A 23,738-nucleotide genomic window follows, 5' to 3' on the forward strand; every position below is an offset into this window, starting at 1 on the left:
ACAGCTTTGACTCCAGTGGCAGGAATGCTCTCCCACTCTCTGTCCCTATCCCTTCATGTGCACGTCGGGACAACACATCGGCATCAATGTTCCGACTCCCCGGCTGGTACTTCAGGTAAAATCATAGGCAGGCAATGCCGCCAACACCTATGGGATCCAATTTTTTCGGTGTCAGGATATAAGTTAATGAGTTGTTATTAGTCCTCACCTCGAACATGGCACCATATAGTTAGTCATATAGCTTATCCACCACAGCCCACTTCAGTGCCAGGAACTCCAATGTGTGTCGGGTAGTTTCGCTCAGAGGGTGACAGACTCTGGCTGACAAACGCAACAGGTCTTAACCCTGTGCCCTGATCCTGATACAGAACCCCAAAGCCCTCTCTGCTGGCATCCATATGCAGTAAATGTGGCAATAAGAGGTCTTCAAAAGCCAGCAGAGGTGCTTTTGTCAGCAGCCCATTCAGCAACTGAAAGGCCTCTTCAAATTACACATCCCATTTCACTCCAAAAGGCTCTGAAGGGCTGAGATCATCTTTACCATCCTTGCCTTTTGTCCTCCTCCCTTCCGTCCCCAAGGGAGGGTAACTACACAGAAGCTGATTTAAAGGGTGACTCTAGAGTAGTCCATAAGACCATAAGACAAAGGAGCAGAAGTCAGCCATTCGGCCCATCGAGTCTGCTCTGCCATTTTATCATGAGCTGATCCATTCTCCCATTTAGTCCCACTCCCCCGCCTTCTCACCATAACCTTTGGTGAGATACTGGCTATCTGGCTACTCAGATACCTATCAATCTCTGCCTTAAATACACCCAATGACTTGACCTCCACTGCCACCCGTGGCAACAAATTCCACAGATTAACCACTCTCTGGCTTAAAAAAAATTTCTTCGCATCTCTGTTCTGAATGGGCGCCTTTCGATCCTTTAGTCATGCCCCCTTGTACTAGACTCCCCCACCATGGGAAACAACTTTGCCACATCCACCCTGTCCATGCCTTTCAACATTCGAAATGTTTCTATGAGGTCCCTCCTCATTCTTCTAAACTCCAAGGAGTACAGTCCAACAGCGGTCAAACGTTCCTCATAGGTTAACCCTCTTATTCCCAGAATCATTCTAGTGAATCTTCTTTGTACCCTCTCCAACGTCAGCACATCCTTTCTTAAATACGGAGCCCAAAACTGCACACAGTACTCCAAGTGAGATCTTACCAGTGCCTTATAGAGACTCAACATCACATCCCTGCTCCTATACTCTATTCCTCTAGAAATGAATGCCAACATTACATTCGCCTTCTTCACCACCGAGTCAGCCTGGAGGTCAACCTTAAGGGTATCCTGCATGAGGACTCCCAAGTCTCGTTGCATCTCAGAACTTTGAATTCTCTCCCCATTTAAATAATAGTCCGCCCATTAATTTCTTTTACCAAAGTGCATAACCATACACTTTCCAACATTGTATTTAATTTGCCGCTTCTCTGCCCATTTTCCCAATCTATCCAAGTCTCTGCAGACTCTCCATTTCCTCAGCACTACTGGCCCCTCCACCTAACTTTGTATCATCAGCAAACTTAGCCACGAAGCCACCTATTCCATAATCCAAATCGTTGATGTACAACATAAAAAGAAGCGGCCCCAACACAGACCCCTGTGGAACACCATTGGTAACCAGCATCCAACCAGAATGGGATCCCTTTATTCCCACTCTCTGTTTCCTGCCAATCAGCCAATGCTCTATTCACATATGTAACTTTCCCGTAATTCCATAGGATCTTATGTTGTTTAGCAGCCTCATGTGCGGCATCTTGTCAAAGGCCTTCTGAAAATCAAAATATACAATGTCTACTGCATCTCCCTGGTCTAGCCTACTTGTAATTTCCTCAAAAAATTGCAATAGGTTTGTCAGACAGGATTTTCCTTTAAGGAAACCATGCTGAGTTCTGCCTATCTTGTCATATGCCTACAGGTACTCCGTAACCTCATCCTCGACAATCGATTCCTAACAACTTCCCAACCACTGATGTCAAGCTAACAGGTCTATAATTTCCTATTTGCTACCTTGCCCCCTTCTTAAATAGCGGAGTGACATTCGCAGTCTTCCAGTCCTCTGGAACCATGCCAGAATCTATTGACTTTTGAAAGATCCTCGCTTATGCCTCCGCAATCTCCACAGCTACTTCCTTCGAAACACGAGGGTGCATTCCATCTGGTCCAGGAGATTTATCCACCCTTAGACTATTCAGCTTCCTGAGTACTTTCTCTGTCGTAATTGTGACTGCGCACACTTCTCTTCCCTGCCACCCTTGAGTGTCCGGTATACTGCTGATGTCTTCCTCAGTGAAGAGTGATGCAAAATACTCGTTCAGTTCCTCCTTATCTCCTTATCTCCCATTACAATTTCTCCAGCATCATTTTCTATTGGTCCTATATCTACTCTCACCTGTCTTTTACTCTTTATATACTTGAAAAAACTTTTAGTATCCTCTTTGATATTATTTGCTAGCTTCCTTTCATAGTTAATCTTTTCCCTTTTAATGACCTTCTTAGTTTCCTTTTGTAAGCTTTTAAAAACTTCCCAATCCTCTGTCTTCCCACTAATTTTTGCTTCCTTGTATGCCCTCTCCGTTGCTTTAACTTTGGCTCTTTAACTTTTTTTAACTTCTCTTGTCAGCCACGGTTGCATCCATTTTCCATTTGAAAATTTATTCTTTTTTGGAATATATTTGTGTTGCACCTTCACACTTCTCGCATAAACTCCAGCCACTGCTGCTCTGCCGTCCTTCCCGCTAGTGTCCCTTTCCAGTCAACTTCGGCCAGTTCCTCTCTCATGCCACTGTAATCTCCTTTACTCCACTGAAATACCGACACACTGGATTTCGGCTTCTCTTTCTCAAATTTCACAGTGAACACAATCATGTTACAATCACTGTCTCTAAGGGTTCCTTCACCTCAATCTCTCTAATCATGTCTGGTTCATTACACAATACCCAATCCAGTACAGCCGATCCCCTAGTGGGCTCAACAACAAGCTGTTCTAAAAAGCCATCTTGTAGACATTCTACAAATTCTCTCTCTTGAGATCCAATCCACTGGCATGTTAAACTCCCCCACTATTATCATAACACTGCCCTTCTGACAAGCCTTTTCTATTTCCTGTTGTAATTTGTAGTCCACAGCATTGCAGCTGTTAGAAGGCATGTATATAACTGCCATCAGGGTCCGTTTACCCCGCGATTTCGTAGCTCAACCCATAAAGATTCTGCACCTTCCGATCCTATGTCACCCCTTTCTAATGATTTAATATCATTTCTTACCAATAAAGCCATGCCTTCCCCGCTGCGTCCCTTCCTATCCTTCCAATACACCGTGTATCCTTGGACATTCAGCTCCCAGAGACATGCATCCTTTAGCCATGTCTCAGTGATGGCCACAATATCATACCTGCCAATCTGTAGCTATACGACAAGGTCATCCACCTTATTCCTTATGCTGCGTGCATTTAAGTATAACACCTTACGTCCAGTATTTGGTACTTTTTGCATTGATTGCCCTGCAACTTTATTGCACTGCAACTCATCCCAGTGGCTGCAAATTTGCTCCATCACCTGCCTGTCCTTTCTGACATCTTTACTGCTCACTACCTTAGATTTATTTCTGCTTTCCTTCTCCTCCGCTCTATCGTTCTGGTTCCTATCCCCCTGCCAAATTAAATTAAACCCCCCCTAACAGCTCTATTAAAGCTTTCCGCCAGGATATTGGTCTCCTTGAGGTTCAGGTGTAACCTGTCCTTTTTGAATGGGTCATACTTCCCCCAGAAGAGATCCCAGTGATCCAAGAATCTGACACCCTGCCCCCTGCACCAGTCTCTCAGCCACACATTCATCTGCCTAAACCTCTATGAATCTCCGATAGTACCCACAGAATCTAAGCAATGAGCGCAGGGTGCTCACAGTCTGGGGCCTTGACCATGTGGAAACTGCCTCTATCTTAGACAGCTCTGTAACTACTCCATCACTTGAGACTATGTGCCCAATGTAGTTAACAGCTGTCTTGCAGAACTGGCACTTGTCCAGGGAAAGTTTTAACCCTTCAGCTTTCAGATGGCATCGTACCTTCAGGAGCCTCACTTCATGTTCCTCCAAGGTGGACCCTAACACTATGAGATCATCCAGGAACCGCAACACTTCAAGCAAGTCATATTCCCCACTGTTTTCGCCATGACATACTGGAAAGTTGCTGTGGCGCCCTGTATGCCCTGGGGGATCCTTTGAAACTGGAAGAATCCCAGTGGACACATGAATGCCTTCTTCTCTTTGTCAGCGTCACTCATGGGGATCTGATAATACCCACTCCTCAAGTTCAGCACACTGAAGGACTATGTACCATTCAGACAAGTCAGCGCATCCTTGATTCTTGGGACCGTATACTGGCCGGGGACTGTACGCCTGTTCAGAATCCGATTGTCCTCAAACATCCGTACCTTCCCATTCTTCTTCCTGGCCACCACTATTGGAGATGCATAGGGACTTCTGGACTCAGTGATGATCCCAGTTTACTTCAGTTTCTGCAGATGCTGCCAAACATCATCTACCTCTGCAGGCGCCATTCGCCGTGACTGTTCTCTGAATGGGGTGTCCTCTGTCAACCGGATGGTGTGGTGAGTGCTCTTGGAACAACCCACATCAAACACGTCAGTAGAAAAGACGTCTTCCAGCTTCAACATCTTCTCTTCCAACCTCCAGGTACTGGGGAGTCCTTAAAGTTGAATGATTCGGCAGTCAACTTTGTCTTTTTCAGAAAGAGTTTCTTCTTGGCTTGTCTCACAGGGGCACTAGACATTACTGTCACCCGAAGGAGGTGAACTATTGGCATCCCCCACCTGAGGGTAACCCTGCTCTCCGAAGTGTTCCTGACAATCGCCGTTATCCTGTTCACTTGTACAACCAAGGGCTTCTGCAGTTCAGGCCTTGCTAGTACCCCAGCGGGTAAGCATGACTCCTCTTTGTGGTCTTCCAGAGCATCCACGAAGAGGGCCTCTACACAGGCATTCTGGGAAATTCGGTGTTTCCTGTCACTCTAGCTACTTCCTCAGGCCATAACACAACTGTTTTGGACTGGGTGTACCTCACATTTCCTCATTTATGCTGTTCGTCCAGCCCAGTCCAGCCACGCAGCTTGGAATGCAGGGTGAATAGACAATGTTTTCAGAAAGCTCTCTCCAACTTTCTACTTGCAGGCTCCCACTAGCTTCCTTTCTCAACTGGATCTGGACAAACCATCACTCATGTATCAAAGACCTCAGCTACTCCACATCTGCTTCTGAAAAATCCACCTTCAAAGACAGTGACCATCATTGTCATCTGTACGAAGACCTTAGATCTCTTGTGCGCTGAGTGGCATAAATGGTATATGTGTCAAATACCAGTTGTAAAATGAATGGTACAGCAGAGTAACCTGAGAGCTTGTGTCAAGTATTGTTCTAGCAATTCATAGCTTGGGTATCCAGGGGCTTACTCTCCAAGGGATTTGCCATCCTTCACACTTCTGCCTGAAGAGCCCTTCTTCACCACAGTTATAACAGCCAATACTGGTTGCTCCCCCTCTCACAGGACCCCATTCACTTGCAGCCTCGGGGTCCTACTCCCTGTTGGCGTTGTTGTGCGGGGCAGCCGCACCCACTGATAACAGCCAGGACATCTCAGTTCCAAACTCTGCCACAAACTCCTTTCCCACTCCATATCAGTGGTCACTTCAGCCAGGGGGGCAACTACAGAGGTCTGAACCTCACTGATGAAGGTCTCCCATGCCTCTGTCACATTCTTTCCCTCTCTTATTCCTTTCATCAGCGCAACAAATGAGAGAGGGGACGCATCTTACGAGATTTGGAGACTCCAGCAATTGTTTCCCGTAACTGTGCATCTTTCGCCACTTAGTCTATTCTTAACTGACTCACCTCAGCCGTTTGAATGGCCTCCCTACACTGCAAGCACCTTAGCTGCCTCTAGCCGAAAAATATAGGCAGAAAGCTTCTCCCCCTTCTCCTGAAACATGTTCTGAAACCCAATCATAAGCTTCATTGGGCTTCCTGTCACACTAAAAATATTTTCTAGTGCTTGTATGTAGCCCCCTGAAGTAGTAAAGCGGTTCTGTGCCTTTTAAGGATCTCACTACATTAGCATCTGGCCCCCTCAAACTCTCTACCAATTGCTGTGTTTTCATATCATCAGAGCACTGTCACTTATACAGCATCTGAAAGGTCTGCTCTCCTCAAGTCTCATATCCCTCCTCCCCTTCAGAGGTGGGCATCATCCCTGAGAACATGCTGAGCCTACGATAACTGGGACTTTGCACCTGGGCACTTTTCCATTTACTTGCCAGGGAGATAAAGGCCGTTATCAACTCAGAATGCTCACCCCTTGATGGAGGACTCATTAAACCTTCCACATCAGACCACTCCTTCCCCTCGCTCCACAGAAATGAGAGCAACTGGTCTTTAAAGTCTCTGCTCCCAGCTGTGGGAAACTCAGCTTCTGATTTGGCATTCTTTCCTTCACTACATGTCCTCCCAGAAAGTATGGATAGCCCGTGGACCCCCTTCTCCCGGGGCCCCAATAGTACCAGGCAGCTCCACTACCATTACATCAGCGTTAGCCTGAACTAAAACAAATTCTTTTCCCGCCATTTTGTCAAACATCCACTCCATGATCATAGCTGTTCCTACAGCTTTAGCAGTACTTAAAATCTGAATTAATGATATATTGGGGCTATGAATGTCCACTCCCCTCAATACACATGCATTCGCTATCAGTAACCCTGTGGATTCGCACTACCGCTCAACCCTGCAGCTTTCAAAACCACGTATCATAATCACTTTACTGGACAATAGTTTAACACAGGCTTAAGCACACAACCCTCTAGGTTAATGCTCTGGACAATCATACAGCATCCAACGAAATTAATCCCGGAAGAGCCCCCACATTGAAAACACCTGGTTTCCTTGGGTGTATAAGTCTAGGGAATATGCACTCTGGTCCTGCCAAACCCCTGAGATTGAGATGGCTCTCCCACTCCAAACCATGGGTTTTGTGGATGCTGTGTAATTTGCTACCCTGTTACAACTCCATGGGCCATGAGAAGGCCTTGGCGGGCAGGATTAAGGAAAACCCCAAGGCATTCTACAAGTATATGAAGAGCAAGAGGATAAGACATGAAGGACTAGGACCTATCAAGTATGACAGTGGGAAAGCATGTATGGAACCGGAGGAAATAGCAGGGGTACTTAATGAATACTTTACTTCAGTATTCACTATGGGAAAGGATCTTGGTGATTGTAGTGCTGACTTGCAGCAGACTGCAAAGCTTTAGCATGCAGATATTAAGAAAGAGGATGTGCTGGAGCTTTTGGAAAGCATCAAGTTGGATGAGTCACCGCAACCGGATGAGATGTACCCCAGGCTACTGTGGGAGGTGAGGGAGGAAATTACTGAGCCTTTGGCCGATGATCTTTGAATCATCATTCCAGAAGATTGGAGGGTTGTGGATGTTGTTCCTTTATTCAAGAAAGGGAGTAGAGATAGCCCAAGAAATTATAGACCAGTGAGTCTTACTTCAGTGGTTGGTAAGCTGATGGAGAAGATCCTGAGAGGCAGGATTTATGAATATTTGGAGAGGTATAATATGATTAGGAATAGTCAGCATGGCTTTGTCAAGGGGGCTGGTCATGCCTTATGAGCCTGATTGAATTTTTTGAGGATGTGACTAAACACATTGAAGAAGGAAGATGTAGTGTATATGGGTTTCAGCAAGGCTTTTGACAAGGTACCCCATACAAGGCTTATTGAGAAAATAAGGAGGCATGGGATCCAAGGGGACATTGCTTTGTGGATTCAGAACTGGCTTGCCCACTGAAGGCAAAAAGTGGTTGTAGTTGGGTCATATTCTGCATGGAGTTCGGTCGCCAGTGGAGTGCCTCAGGGATCTGTTCTGGGACCCTTACTCTTCGTGATTTTTATAAATGACCTGGATGAGGAAGTGGAGGAATGGGTTAGTAAGTTTGCTGATGACACAAAGGTTGGAGGTGTTGTGGATAGTGTGGAGGGCTGTCAGAGGTTACAGCGGGACATTGATAGGATGCAAAATTGGGCTGAGAAGTGGCAGATGGAGTTCAACCCAGATAAGTGTGAGGTGGTTCGTTTTGGTCGGTCAAGTATGATGGCAGAATATAGTATTAATGGTAAGACTCTTGTCAGTGTGGAGGATCAGAGGGATGCTGGGGTCCGAGTCCATAGGACGCTCAAAGCAGCTGCGCAGGTTGACGCTGTGGTTAAGAAGGCATACAGTTTATTGGCCTTCATTAATCATGGAATTGAATTTAGGAGCCAAGAGGTAATGTTGCAGCTATATAGGACCCTGATCAGACCCCACTTGGAGTACTGTGCTCAGTTCTGGTCGCCTCACTACAGGAAGGATGTGGAAACCATAGAAAGGGTGCAGAGGAGATTTACAAGGATGTTGCCTGGATTGGGGAGCATGCCTTATGAGAATAGGTTGAGTGAACTCGGCCTTTTCTCCTTCTCAGCACTACCAGCCCCTCCACCTACTTTCATAATGTCCACAGACATGGCCTCAAAGCTAACAATTCATCATCCAAATTAATGTCACATAGCATAAAAAGAATCTGCCCCAACACAGGCCCCTGTGGAAAACCATTAGTCACCAGCTGCAAGTCAGAAAAGGCTTCCCTCATTCCCTCACTTTGCCTCCTGCGAGCCAGCCACTGCTTTTATCCATGCTAGAATCTTTCCTGTAATAGCATAGCTTGTAGCTTGTTGAGCAGCCTCGTTTGTGGAACCTTGTCAAAGGCCTTCTGAAAATCCAAGTATACAGCACCAACCTATTCTCCTTTGTCTATCCTGCTTATTATTTATTCAAAGAATTCCAACAGATTTGTCAGGCAGGATTTTCTCTTGAGGAAACCATACTGACTATGGCCTATTTTATCATGTGCCTCCAAGTATCCCGAGACCACATCCTTAATAATTGACTCCAACATCTTCCCAACCACTGAGGTCAGACTAACTGGCCTACTGCTTCCTCTTCTGCTTCTCTCCCTTCTTGAAGAGTGGTGTGACACTTGCATTCCATTCCGTTCTTCCAGAACCATTCCAGAATCTAGCAATTTTTGAAAGATCATTACTACTCCCTCCACAGTCTCTTCAGCCACTTCTTTTAGAGCTCTGGGCTATACAGCATCTGGTCCAGATGTCTTATCTAGCTTCAGACCTTTGATTTTCCCAAGAACCAACATCTTCCTCCACAACCACTCCACTAACTGTTCTGGAACTCTGGTTCCCATTCCCCCTGCAATTCTAGTTTAAACCCCACCGTGCAACATTAATCAACCTTCCCATTCGGATATTAGTTAAGGTGCAAACCGTCCCTTCTGTACATGTCCCATCTTCCCTGGAAGAGAGCCTAATGATCCAAAAATCTTATGCCCTCCCTCTTATGTCTATGTAGCAATGCAGTTGGTACATTTTAGGATTTTGCACCGTGTACAGATGGGACAGTTTGGATCAGGGGACTGGACTAATATCCTCACGGGAAGTTTTGCTATTGCTGCACCCGGGGGGGGGGGGGAGGGGGCGTGTGGTGGCAGCAGCAGGAACAATGAATGTTGTTAAGCCAACGTACAGGAATTGAAAGGTTGAGCATGGTGGGGAATAGTGTCCTTAGTCACATCTATTTCAATACAAGGAATACTTTAGGTAAGGCAGATGAGTTTAGAGCATGGATGAGCACATGGAATTATGTAGCCATTATGTGAGATTTGGTTGGAGGGGTGGCAGTACTAGCAGCTGAATGTTCTGGGGTTCTGTTGTTTTAGATATGATAGAGCAGGAGGGGAGAGGAGTGGCATTTCATCATGGCAATGCTCAGGCAGGACAGGCTGGAGAGCTCATTTACTGAGACTATATAGCTGTAACTGAGGAATCAGCAAGGGATGTCCATATTAATAGGATTATGTTATACACCTCCCAATCGTCAGTGGGATTTAGAGGATCATATTTGTAGAGAGGATGGTTGCAAGAAAATAAGGTTATGATGGTAGGTGATTTTAATTTTCCACATTCTTTGGGAATCTCATACTGTAAAAGGGCTAGATGGGATAGAATTTGTTAAATGTGTTCAGGAAAGTTTCGTTAATCAGTATTTAGAGGTCCCAGTTAGAGGGGGTATAATACTTGATGTCCCATTGGAGAATGAGACAGGGCATGTAACAGCAATGCATGCAGGGAATCACTTAGAATCTAGTGATCATAATGCCATTAATTTCAAGATAATTATGGAGAAAGATAGGTCTAGTCCTAGGATGAGATCCTAAATTGGAGAAAGATCAATTTTGATGATATCAGAATGGATATGGCAAGTGTGGGTTGGGAGAGGTTTTTGGCAAAGATGTGCTTGGTGAAAGGGAGGCTTTCAAAAGTGAAATTTTGAAAGTATACATATTAGTGGTGGAATTAGCATCATACAAAAGGGATTCAGCAGCAAGGACTGGAAATCTGGTCAGGATTGATAGGAAGATGAATGCTGCTAAATACAGAGAGAGCATGGATTAAAAACTTAGCCTCTGCCAGGAAGCCTAATCTGGGGAGGAAGTTTATCTTTTAGCTGGACAATGATCCAAAACACACTGCCAGAGTGCCATGGAGTGGCTTTAAATGAAGAAAATTGATGTCCTTTTGTGGCCCACTCAGAATTCTGACTTTAACTTGATCAGACATCTCTGTCAAGACTTCAAGACTGATTGTCCACTGCTGCTCCACAGCTAACCTGGCACAGCTGGAACAATTTTGCAAGGAGGAATGAGCTCACCTTGTTCCATTGCATTGTACAAAGCTGACAGAGACTCAGCCAAAATGACTACCGGCTATAATAGCTGTGAGAAGTGTTTCAATTAAGTACTGAGCAAAGAATCCTTTTGAACTGCTGACATTACAGTTTTTGAATTTTTAGTTTTTCATGGTTTACAACTTTCCCTGTTTTGGGGGCTGTATTGTGTGTGTGGAGGGAAATGCACATGTGATCCACAAATGAAATTTCTCAGTTACATTGATCAAAATAACTGGTTGTTAGACTTGGTTATGTGAACAAAGGGTTGGGGCTAAATACTTTTTCAAGGCACTGTATCTATCCTGCGCTTTCTGAATTGCTCCCAGAAACTCCGGTCATTCCTGTTACGCCATCACCCCTACTAGTGTCCCCTTCCAATTAAGTTTGGCCAGCTCCTTTCTCATCGCCACACACAAAATGCTGGAGGAAATAGCAGGCCAGGCACATCTACGGAAAAGAGTACAGTTGACATTTCAGGCCGAGACCCTAAACGTTGACTGTACTCTTTTTCATAGATGCTGCCTGGCCTGCTGAGCTCCTCCAGCATTTTGTGTGTGTTGCTTGGATTTCCAGCATCTGCAGATTTTTCTCTTGTTTGTGATTGAGCTCCTTTCTTATGCCTCTGTATTTCCCTTTACTCCACTGTAATACTAATACATCTGACTTCATCTTCTCTCTCTCTGCATTTAAACTGCAGGATAAATTAATCATGTTATGATCACTGCCTCCCATGGATTCTGAATCAAATCCCATTTACTGCACAACACCCAGTCCAGAATTGCCTTTCCCTCAGTGGGCTCAATCCCAAACTGCTCTAAAAAGGCATCTTGTTGACATTGTATAAATTCCCCCTCTTGGAATCTAGTATCAACCTGATATTCCCAATGTACCTGCATGATTGTCATACCGTTGCACTTATTACATGCCTTTTGTATTTCCCTTTGAAATTTATATCCCCCATCTTGGCTACTGTTCAGAGGCCTATGTATGACTCATGTCAAGGTCTTTTTACCTTTGCAGTTTCTCAACTCCACACATCTTCCAGGCCTGTGCAATCTAATTCCAAGGGGTTTGATTTCATTTTTTTTATATCAACAGAGCCATCCCACCCTTTCTACCGACCTGCCTGTCCTTTTGATGCAAGGTGTTTCCTTGATGTTAAGCTCCCAACTGTGATCTTCTTTCAGCCATGCCCACAACATCATACCTGCCAATTTCTGACTGCGCTATTTCATATACTGCATGGCCAGGTGTACAGTGAATTCTGGTTAATTGGGACACATCGGGACGAGAATGCTGTGGCCCAATTAAGTGGCTGCTCCAATTAGTGCAAGTGTCATGGAAATAATTTAAAAAGCTATAACATAGACAAACTACCATCTAACTGAGTAACAAATTGCGTATTTAAATGAAAAACAGAACAAATGAGAACACTACAATGCTACTACAGAACGATAGAACTGTATTATTTCCTACTGGTTGTTGATGATGGATCCAGTGTACACTGCTGTGTATGGGGGCGGGGGTGGTTGTGGGTGTTCAGGAGGGTCAGCTGTTTTGGTGTAGGAGCTTGTCATATGCATTTTGGGGCAGCTCACTCACTTTGGTACCCACTGGACACTCAGTTTTCACAAGTTGCTCCAAATAGCTGTTTGCATGTGTTAGCAGGCACACCCTGGTGCACCACTTAGACAGGTGGGCTAAACCAGGAACAGGTAGCTGGCAGGGCCTCATACACTAGTGAAATTGACATGTGCCTGTCCTCGTATGTGAAGTCAGCTCCACAGACTGGGTGGATGAGATCAACAGTGAGACCCAATACCCTTGAAATTGGTTCTGCAAAGCTTCATGGAGACAGAAGTAGTCATGTTTATCCACTGCAGCCAAGTCCCCAATGTGTGATGATTACACGTACCGCTGGATGAGGACTTCTGATGTCGAGTGAGTGGCACTGTCCCAGTGCAGAAACTTTTCCACTTGAACAAAAACTCTCCTGCACAGGTTTCACTGTCATTGTTGTATACAATGGACAACCAGCATGTTGCCCTGTTCTTTTGTTTGACTGTAAATGAATAAAATTAACATGGACACCTCATGCAGATAATGGACTGCCTTCAAAGAATGATTTTGATGACTCCAAATATTAATTTTTATTGTAATGCTCAATGTTTATCAAAACCTTCAAATTCTTCATAGTTACCAACTTTTTGAAGTAGCCAAATTGTTTCATTTTCACTTCCGGCCATTTCTGGCATCTCCAAGCTGGAATGCTTAACACCACAGTGAGCAAAACAATTCTAAATTGTTTTACTGCTGATTTCTCATCAGCTATCAGTGACAAAAATCACTGCTTTTTCAACATAAATGTATGTATCTGATAATGCAGGTACTATTATCCAAAATTCTAAAATCTGAAAGCCTCTGAAATCCAATTTTTTTTTTTTGGAGCACTGACATGATGTTGCAAATAGAAGATTCCACAATATGCTGGGAATGTTCCCTGGCAATGTTCAGGTCTGTGTTCACCACAGACATTTCTGAGAAGTGACCTTGCATATTTAATAATCATAAGTTAATGAAAAGTAGCAAAACACTGCATAAAGTGAAAAATGAAGTTCTCGATCATGCATCATCAGCATCAGAGTGAACATGTGCCACTTCACATATGCTGAACATGAAACAAGCAAAGATCTATCATGAAGAACTAAAAATTGAATGGAATTGTGAATATTGAGCAGGCTGATTGCAGAAATCTAAGAAAAGGCATGCAGTAAAATTTTCAAACATCTGATCACAAATCCAGTGACAGAACAAATCTGTGAAGCTGATTTGTTTATATACCTTAGATAAACCCTTTAAAGTAAAATATAAATGTAGTGTAATGTAACCTTTTAATTAAAACATGACATGGTAGGTGGAGAACGAAAACCTGCTGTTGTTTGTTGTTCAAGAGCTGCTTCAGTATTCTCCTGATGCTACTGAGCTGCCTTTGTTACCTTGTACACATTATCTTTTCATTACGTTAATAGTCCATGTATGTAAGAATTTTTACTATGTATGATGAGCAAACGTAGGAGAAAGGCTCTTTACCAGTAGCACCTAAATTCAAGGTTGGAAATTATGGTGATCCCAAGCTAATACATCATGTATTCCAAAATCTTTAAAAAAATGAAAAATACAAAACGCTTTCAGCCCGAAACATTTCAGATAAGGGTACTCAACCTGTATTTTAAGACTCTTTGCTCTAAGCATGAGGTCGTGTCCAATGGCTGCACAATGTCACACAATTGATATGAATTAGAAACTGTTCAGCAACAATCTTCTGTCCTAGTTAAGTGGCCTAGTGATACAAATAAACGAAGGTAATCCCAGCTAAGGTTCTATGACTCTTAGACATTTGAGATGATGAAGTGGGCAGTAATTGGGTCTCTTAAAGTACATTAAGGTGGATTAATTCTTGAGGGATTGACGGGATATACCCTAGGTTATTGACAAAGAAAAGAGAAGAGGTTGTTGCGGTCTTGATCAAGAACTAGATCTTGCGAAACGCAAGGTCCTGGAGGACAGATGAGTGGCAAATGCTGTTCCATTGTTCAGGATAGGAAATGTGGATAATCCTGGACACTGAAGACCATTGAGTTTCATGTCAGTGGTAGGGAAGCTAATGGAGAAGATTTATGGGGCTTTTATGAGCATTTGGAAAACTGTGGCCTACATTAGGGATAGTCAGCGTGGCTTTTTATGGAGCATGTTATATCTAAGTTGGCTGTATATTTTGTTGAGGTGCTGAAGGTAGAGCTGTGGATATTGTCTACCTGGATTTTAGTAAGGTATTTAACAAGGCTCCTCATGGTAGTCTTATGCAGAAGACAAGAAAGCATGAAATCTATGGTGAGTTGGCTTGCCGGTTGAAGACAGGACGGTAGTTGAAGGCACTTGTTTTAGTGGAAGTCTGTGACTAGTGGTTTTCTGAAGGAATCCACATTTCTTCTGTTTGTGATGTACTGTATATATAAATGATGTGGATGAAAATGTAGCCTGGTGGGTTAATAAGTTTGCAGACTATAGTGGGGGTATCCAGAACTGGAGGTCACAATCTCAAAATTGAGAGGCAACCTTTTAGAACAGAAGTAAGGAGAAATTTCTTTTGACAGAGAGTAGTGAATCTGTGGAATGCTCTGCCACAGACTGTGGTGGAGGCCAAGTCCATGGCTATAATTAAGGCAGAAGTTGATTGTTTCCGATCGGTCAGAGCATCAAAGGGTATGGCAAGAAGGCAGGTGTATAGGGTTGAGTGGGATCCGGGATCAGCCAAGATGGAATGGTGGAGCAGAGTTGATGGGCAGAATGGCCAAATTATGGTCTGATGATACAAAGGTCGTTAATGTTGTGTATAGTATAGAGTATGCCAAAAGATATAACATTTCCTGATTGCAGATATGGGTGGAGAAATGGCAGATGGGCTTTAATCTATCTAACATTTTGAACATAGAATGTAGAATGCTACAGCATAGTACAGACCATTTGGCACACAATGTTGTGCTAAACTTATAGCCTCCTCTACAATTAGTTTAAGCCTTCCCTCGTACATAGTCCACCACTTTTCTATCATTTATGTGCCTAAGCGCATCTTAAATGGCTGTAATGTATCTGCCTCTAGCACTCTGCCTGACAGGGTGTTCCACGCACCCACCACTCTCTGTAATAGAAAACCTTAGCTCTGGTATCCCCATATAGTTTCCAACAGTCACCTTAAAATTATACCCCCTCATATTAGCTATTTCTGCCTTGGAAAAAGTTTCTGGCTATTCTCTCAATCTATTCCTTTTATCATCTTGTACACCTCTATCAAGTCATCTTTCTTGGCTCCAAAGAGAAAACCTCTAGCTTGTTCAACCTATCCTCATAATACATGCCCTCTAATCCAGGCAGCATGCTGGTAAATCTCTGCACCCTCCTTAAAGCTTCTACATCCTTCCTATAAAAAGGTGACCAGGACTGAACAATATTCCAATTGTGGTTTAACCAGGTTCTGCAGAGCTGCAACATTATCTCATGGCTCTTGAAGTTGATCCCTAATGAAGGCCAACACACCATAAACCCTCTTAACAACCCTCTCAACTTGAACACAACTTTGAGGGATTTATGAACGTGAACCCCCGATCCCACTGTTCCTCCACTCTGCCAGGAATCCTGCCATTAACTCTGTATTCTGCCTTCAAGCTTGAACTGTTGCATTTTGGACTATCAAATGTAAACATAGAACATAGAAATCTACAACACATCACAGGCCCTTTGGCCCACAATCTTGTGCCGACCATGTAACCTACTCGAGAAACTGTCCAGAATTACCCTATCGCATCGTCCTCTAATTTTCTAAGCTAAAAGGGGAAGTTCACTTTTAATGTGAACACCCTAACAGTGTTGATGTGTGGAGGGATCTTGGGGTTCAAGTACACTGACACCGTCTGCATAAATCGATGGGATTATAAAGAAGGGTTATTGCATGCTTGGCTTTGAGTTGAGGCATTGAGTTCAAGAGTCAGGACGTTATATAGTAGCCTTGTCAAACTCTAGTTCAGTTGAATTTGGAGTATTTCATTCAATTCTGGTTGCCTCATTGTGGGGAAAAGTGTCAAGGCTTTGGAAAGGGTGCAGAAGAGGTTTACCAGAATGTTACTTGAATTAGAGCGTATGTTTTATCTGTAAAGGTTAGACAAACTGTTTTAATTTCCCCAAGACTTGTGCAGGGGAAGTCTTTCTTACACAGCGAGTGCTAGGTACCTGGAATGCATTGCCAGGGGTGGTGGGGAAGGCAAATATGACTGAGGTATTTAAGGTGCTCCAGCATAGTCACCTGAATGTGCATGGAATGGAGGGATATGAACGTGATGCAGGCAAATGGGGTTAGTTTAGTGTGGCATTTAATTACTGTGTTAATTAGTTCAGCACATCATGTGCTGAAGGCCTTTTCCTGTTCTGCCCTATACTGAGTTTCACTGTATATGCTTACTTAATTGAATAAATTGTAGAGGCCATAAAAAACTAATAGTTTAAATTGGCTATAAAATAATCACTGTTTGAAGTCCTTTAAAGGTATACTACCAAACATGATTTTGGTGTTGCTTTTTGGCGGCAATTGAAAATAACTGTTTTGTGATTGTTCAACAAAATTTATGTTTTACTTTTCAGAAATCCCAAAGGATGAGGCACAGTATTTAGTGGAACATCTGTGCAGTCTAAATGCTCAATTTGAACAGGTATGCATCTTCCATTCTGAATAGGGATTCCATTACTTCAAACACAGACATTTGTGTTTATGTTGGTGTATCTGTGCATATGTGTAGGCGCTTGTAAGCAACCCTCTGATGGGTCATAGAAATGCCACAGCCCTCTTCTTGCTCTGTAATCTAGATTGCAGCAGTAAATCCATATTATAATGCAGTGTTTCATCAGAACCCATTTTTAAGTTTTTTCACAGGGAGCACTTTGTCTGGCTACCCATTGTGCAGCTTAACTCTTAACATTTCTCCAGCATGAAGGGTTTTGATTTTAATCTGGTGGTTGTTTTAGGACATAGGGCAAGGTATGTTCCTTTGCTGTTTGTTCTGTGATGCCAGTCCTGATTAATCCCATTTGCCTGCAAATGGTCTACAATCTCTCCATTCTCTGTCTGTTTATGTTCCTGTTTAAATGCCTCTTAACCATTCTCCTCTGGCAGCACATTCCAGTTAACTACCACTCTGTCCCCTTGTAAATCTCCTTTGAACTTTTCCCCCCTTAAGAAAAGCCTAACCTGCCTTGTATTTGACATTACCACCTTGGGAAAAAGACTACCTTTTCATGATTTTATTACTTTAAATAGTTTTCATGTTTTATTGTTTTACAACATTGAATCACAATGGATTTAATTTGGCTTTTTTTGTGATGGACAAAAAAAAGATTCTTTTGTGTCACAGTGAAGACAGATCTCTATAAAGTGATCTACATGAATTACAAATATAAAACACAAAATTATTGATTGCATATGTATTCACCCACTTCAAGCCAATATGTAGTAGATTCGCCTCTGGTGGCAGTTACAGCCTTGAGTCTGTGTGAAGGGTTAGTGCTCTGTTCAGGGTGTGAGATGTGGGAATCCTGGGAGACCTCCAGCCTCCCTGATGGCCATATCTACGTCAGGTGCACTGAGATGCAGCTCCTCAGAGACCGTGTTAGGGATCTGGAGCTGCAGCTTGATGACCTACTGCTTATAAGGGAAAGTGAAGAGGTGATAGACAGGAGCTACAGGGAGATAGTCATCCCTAGGCTACAGGGGTCAGAAAACTGGGTCACTGTCAAGAGAGGGAAGGGAAATGCCCGGATAGTGGAGAGCATACCTGTGGCTGTCCTCCTCAGCAACAAATATCTTGTTCTGGATGCTGTTGAGAGGAATGACCTGACAGGGGATGCCCACAGTGACCGGGTCTCTGGCACTGAGGTTGGCGCTGTTGTGCAGGAGAGAAGGAGGGAGAAGAGGAATGCGGTAGTCATAGGGCATTCCATAGTCAGGGGAATGGACAGATATCATACAGATTGGCAGGTATGATACTGTGAGCCTGATAGAGATACCTGCATGGTGTGTTGCCTCCCAGGTGCCAGGGTACGGGATGTCTCGGATCGGGTTCTGAATATTCTGAAGGGGGAGGGTGAGCAGCCAGTTACCTTGGTACATGTTGGTACCAATGACATAGATAGGACAAAGGAGGAGGTCCTGAAGAGAGATTTCCAGGAGTTAGGAAGGAAACTGAGAAGCAGGACCTCCAGGGTAGTAATCTCGGGATTGCTACCTGTGCCACGTGCTAGCGAGGGCAAGAATAGTAGGATCAAGCAGGTGAATGCGTGTTTGAGAGAATGGTGCAGGGGGCAGGGCTTCAGATTCTTGGATAATTGATAATTGATAATGGATAATTGATCTTCTGGGGGAAGTATGACCTGTTCTAAAAGGCCAGGTTACACCTGAACCCAAAGGGGACCAATATCCTGGTGGGAAAGTTTAATAGAGCTGTTAGGGAGGGTTTAAACTAATTTGGCAGGGGGATGGGAACCGGAATGACAGAGCGGAGGAAGGCGAAAACAGAAATAAATCTAAGATAGTGAGCAGTAAAGATGTCAGGAAAGACAGGCAGGTGATGGGACAAATTTGTAGCCATTGGGATGAGTTGCAGTGCAATAAAGATGCAGTGAAATTAAAGCGAGAAGTATCAAATACTGGTTTTAAGGTGTTATACTTAAATGCACGCAGCATAAGGAATAAGGTGGATGATCTTGTTGTGCAGCTACAGATTGGCAGGTATGATACTGTGGCCATCACTGATGGATGCATGTCTCTGGGAGCTGAACGTCCCAGGATACACGGTGTATTGGAAGGATAGGAAGGTAGGAAGAGGGGGGGGCATGGCTTTATTGGTAAGAAATTATATTAAATCATTAGAAAGAGGTGATATAAGATTGGAAGGTGCAGATTCTTTATGGGTTGAGCTAAGAAATCGCAAGGGTAAAAGGACCCTGATGGCAGTTATTTATAGGCCTCCAAACAGCTGCAGTGATGTGGACTACAAATTACAACAGGAAATAGAAAAGGCTTGTCAGAAGGGCAGTGTTATGATAATTGTGGGGGATTTTAACATGCGAGTGGATTGGGAAAATCAGGTCGGGCACTGGATCTCAAGAGAGAGAATCTGTAGAATGTCTACGAGATGGCTTTTCAGAACAGCTTGTTGTTGAGCCCACTAGGGGATCGGCTGTACTGGGTTGGGTATTGTGTAATGAACCAGAGGTGATTAGAGAGATTGAGGTGAAGTAACCCTTAGGAGGCAGTGATCGTAACATGATTGAGTTCACTGTGAAACTTGAAAAAGAGAAGCCGAAATCTGATGTGTCGGTATTTCAGTGGAGTAAAGGAAATTACAGTGGCATGAGAGAGGAACTGGCCAAAGTTGACTGGAAAGGGACACTGGTGGGAAGAACGGCAGAGCAGCAGTGGCTGGAGTTTATGCGGGAAGTGAGGAAGGTGCAAGACAGGTATATTCCAAAAAAGAGGAAATTTTTGAATGGAAAAAGGATGCAACTGTGGTTGACAAGAGAGGTTTTAAAAAGTTAAAGAGCCAAAGTTAAAGCAAAGGAGAGGGCATACAAGGAAGCAAAAATTAGTGGGAAGACAGGATTGGGAAGTTTTTAAAAGCTTACAAAAGGAAACTAAGAAGGTCATTAAGAGGGAAAAGATTAACTATTAAAGGAAGCTAGCAAATAATATCAAAGAGGATACTAAAAGCTTTTTCAAGTATATAAAGAGTAAAAGACAAGTGAGAGTAGATATAGGACTGATAGAAAATGATGCTGGAGAAATTGTAATGGGACATAAGGAGATGGCAGAGGAACTGCATCACTCTTCACTGAGGAAGACATCAGCAGTATACCGGATACTCAAGGGTGGCAGGGAAGAGAAGTGTGCACAGTCACTATTACGACAGAGAAAGTACTCAGGAAGCTGAATAGTCTAAAGGTAGATAAATCTCCCAGACCAGATGGAATGCACCGTCGTGTTCTGAAGGAAGTAGCTGTGGAGATTGCAGAGGCATTAGCGATGATCTTTCAGAAGTCGATATATTCTGGCATGGTTCCAGAGGACTGGAAAATTGCAAATGTCACTCAGCTATTTAAGAAGGAGGCAAAGAAGCAAAGAGGAAATTATAGACCTGTTAGCTTGACATCGGTGTTTGGGAAGTTGTTGGAGTCGATTGTCAAGGATGAGGTTACAGAGTACCTGGAGGCATGTGACAAGATGGGCAGAACTCAGCATGGATTCCTTAAAGGAAAATCCTGCCTGACAAACCTATTACAATTTTTTGAGGAAATTACCAGTAGGTTAGATCAGGGAGATGTAGTGGATGTTGTATATTTGGATTTTCAGAAGGCCTTTGACCAGGTGCCACACATGAGGCTACTTAACAAGATAAGAGCCTATGGAATAACGGGAAAGTTACAGGCGTGGATAGAGTGTTGGCTGGTTGGCCGGAAACAGAGAGTGGGAATAAATGGATCCTATTCTGGTTGGCTGCCAGTTACCAGTGGTTTTCCACAGGGGTCTGTGTTGGGGCTGCTTCTTTTTACATTGTACATCAACGATTTGGATTATGGAGTAGATAGATTTGTGGCTAAGTTTGCTGATGATACGAAGATAGGTGGAGGGGCCGGTAGTGCTGAGGAAACGGAAAGTCTGCAGAGAGACTTGGATAGATTGGAAGAGTGGGCAAAGAAGTGGCAAATGAAATACAATGTTGGAAAGTGTATGGTTATGCACTTTGGCAGAAGAAATAAATGGGCAGACTATTATTTAAATGGGGAAAGAATTCAAAGTTCTGAGATGCAACGGACCTTGGGAGTCCTCGTACAGGATACCCTTAAGGTTAACCTCCAGGTTGGGTCAGTAGTGAAGAAGGTGAATGCAATGTTGGCATTCATTTGTAGAGGAATCGAGTATAGGAGCAGGGATGTGATGTTGAGGCTCTATAAGGTGCTGGTGAGACCTCACTTGGAGTACTGTGGGCAGTTTTGGTCTCCTTATTTAGGAAAGGATGTGCTGACGTTGGAGAAGGTACAGAGAAGATTCACTAGAATGATTCCGGGAATGAGAGGGTTAACATATGAAGAACGTTTGTCCGCTCTTGGACTGTATTCCTTGGAGATTAGAAGAATGAGGGGAGACCTCATAGAAACATTTCGAATGTTGAAAGGCATGGACAGAGTGGATGTGGCAAAGTTGTTTCCCATCATGGGGGAGTCTAGTACGAGAGGGCATGACTTAAGGATTGAAGGGCGCCCATTCAGAACAGAAATGCGAAGAATTTTTTTTTTTAGTCAGAGGGTCGTGAATCTATGGAATTTGTTGCCATGGGCAGCAGTGGAGGCCAAGTCATTGGGTGTATTTAATTGCAGAGATTGATAGGTATCTGAGTAGCCAGGGCATCAAAGGTTATGGTGATAAGGCGGGGGAGTGGGACTGAATTGGGAGAATGGATCAGCTCATCATAAAATGGCGGAGCAGACTCAATGGGCTGAATGGCCGACTTCTGCCCCTTTGTCTTATGAATCGGTCTCTGTCAGCTTTGCACATATGGACCATGCAATATTTTTCAGTTCTTCACAAAACTGCTCAAGCGCTGTCAGATTACAGAGGGATTGTGACTGAATAGCCCTTTTCAAGTCCAGTCACAAATTTTCAGTTGAATTGAGGTTGGACTCTGACTTGGCCGCTCCAGGACATTAAATTTTGTGGTTTTAAGCCATTCTTGTATAGCTTTGGCTTTACGCTTGGGGTCATTGTCTTGCTGAAAAACAAATCTTTTCCCAATTTGCAGTTCTCTTGCAGATTGCATCAAGTTTTCCTCCAGTATTTCCCTGTATTTTGCCGCATTCCTTTTACCGTTTACCTTCACAAGCCTGAGCCACTGAAGCATCCCCAGAGCATGATGCAGTCACTTCTATGCTTCACAGTAGAGATGGTGTATTTTTGGTGATGTGCAGTGTTTGAGTTAAACCAAACATAGTTTTTACTGTGATGGCCAGAAAGCTAAATTTTGGCTTCATCAGACCATGGAACCTTCTTCCAGCTGACTTCAGAGTTGCCCACGTGCTTTCTGGCAAACAGTAACCTAGATTTTATGTGAGTTTTTTTTTCAACAGTGGCTATCTCCCCCATAAAACTGCAACTGATGAAGCACCTGGGCAACAGTTGTATGAGCAGTGTCTTCCATCTTAGCCACTGAAGCTTGTACCTCCTCCAGAGCTGTCATAGTGATGGCCTCCCTCACTAGACCCTTTGCACAGTGACTCAGTTTTTGAGGACGGCCTACTCTAGGCAGGTTTACGGCTGTGCCATATCCTTTCAATTTCTTGATGATTGACTTAACTGTACTCCAAGAGATATTCAGTGACTTGGAAATTCTCTTGCATCTATCTCCTGACTTGTGCTTTTCGATAACGTTTTCACGAAGTTGCTTGGAGTGTCCTTTTGTTTTTACCAGGGTACTGACCTTTCAGATACAGGTGTATTATTGCTACAATCAATTGAAACACCTTGACTGCAACAGTGATCTCCATTTAACTAATTATGTGACTTGCGGGAGGAGAGAGAGCATCGTGCCGCGCGTGCGCAGCCCTCCGGTGAAAAATGATATCATATCCGTTAAATAGGTGCCGTTGACAATTCTGATTTGATGGAGATGGATGTGAAAGCACAGAGGAACATCTGGAGAAATTTCTGAAATGCTCGTTTGCTGCTGTCGTTACTGCGCGGTCGGGAATCTTCTGGAGGGAAGGCCTCAAAATCCCCGGCTTTGCCTGCTGTTGGCGACTGAGATTGAGGTCGAATCACTCGGACAGAGATGGCGCTCAGTACTCAGTGTCGGAGAGCTGATTCTGAGGCTCGAAGTTTTCGGATGACTCAGAGACGGATTGTGGTCGGGCATGGCAGGGAGAGTTTTTCTTCTTTCTCCCGTCTGCGTGAGATTTGGGATATTTGAGAGACTTTGAACTTTTTACTGTGCTCATGGACTTCTTCATCAAGTTATGGTATTGTTGCACTGTTGTAACTATATGTTATAATTATGTGGTTTTGTCAGTTTTTTCAGTCTTGGTCTGTCCTGTGTTTTTGTGATATCACACCAGAGGAAATATTGTATCATTTCTTAATGCATGCATTACTAAATGACAATAAAAGAGGACTGCGTGTCTTCATAATCTAAAAACCATTGGCTGAACCAGTGATGATTTGGTCAGTCATATTAAAGGGGGTGAATAAT

The 23,738-nt window shown here is 43.7% G+C and overlaps 1 protein-coding gene across 4 annotated transcripts in view; it reads left to right on the top strand.

The window, feature by feature from the left end:
* The window catches only part of LOC134355592 (protein unc-13 homolog A-like), a 1,022,883-nt gene that overhangs the window by 220,641 nt on the left and 778,504 nt on the right, over nt 1–23,738 (top strand). For all 4 annotated transcript variants that reach the window (XM_063065696.1, XM_063065695.1, XM_063065693.1 and 1 more), the window contains one exon: nt 17,089–17,156. In XM_063065696.1, coding sequence (XP_062921766.1) covers nt 17,089–17,156 — 68 coding nt within the window. The remainder of the gene's footprint in view (nt 1–17,088; nt 17,157–23,738) is intronic.

The sequence above is a fragment of the Mobula hypostoma genome, chromosome 13, assembly GCF_963921235.1.
Source record: "Mobula hypostoma chromosome 13, sMobHyp1.1, whole genome shotgun sequence".
In the NCBI taxonomy this organism is placed as follows: domain Eukaryota; kingdom Metazoa; phylum Chordata; class Chondrichthyes; order Myliobatiformes; family Myliobatidae; genus Mobula; species Mobula hypostoma.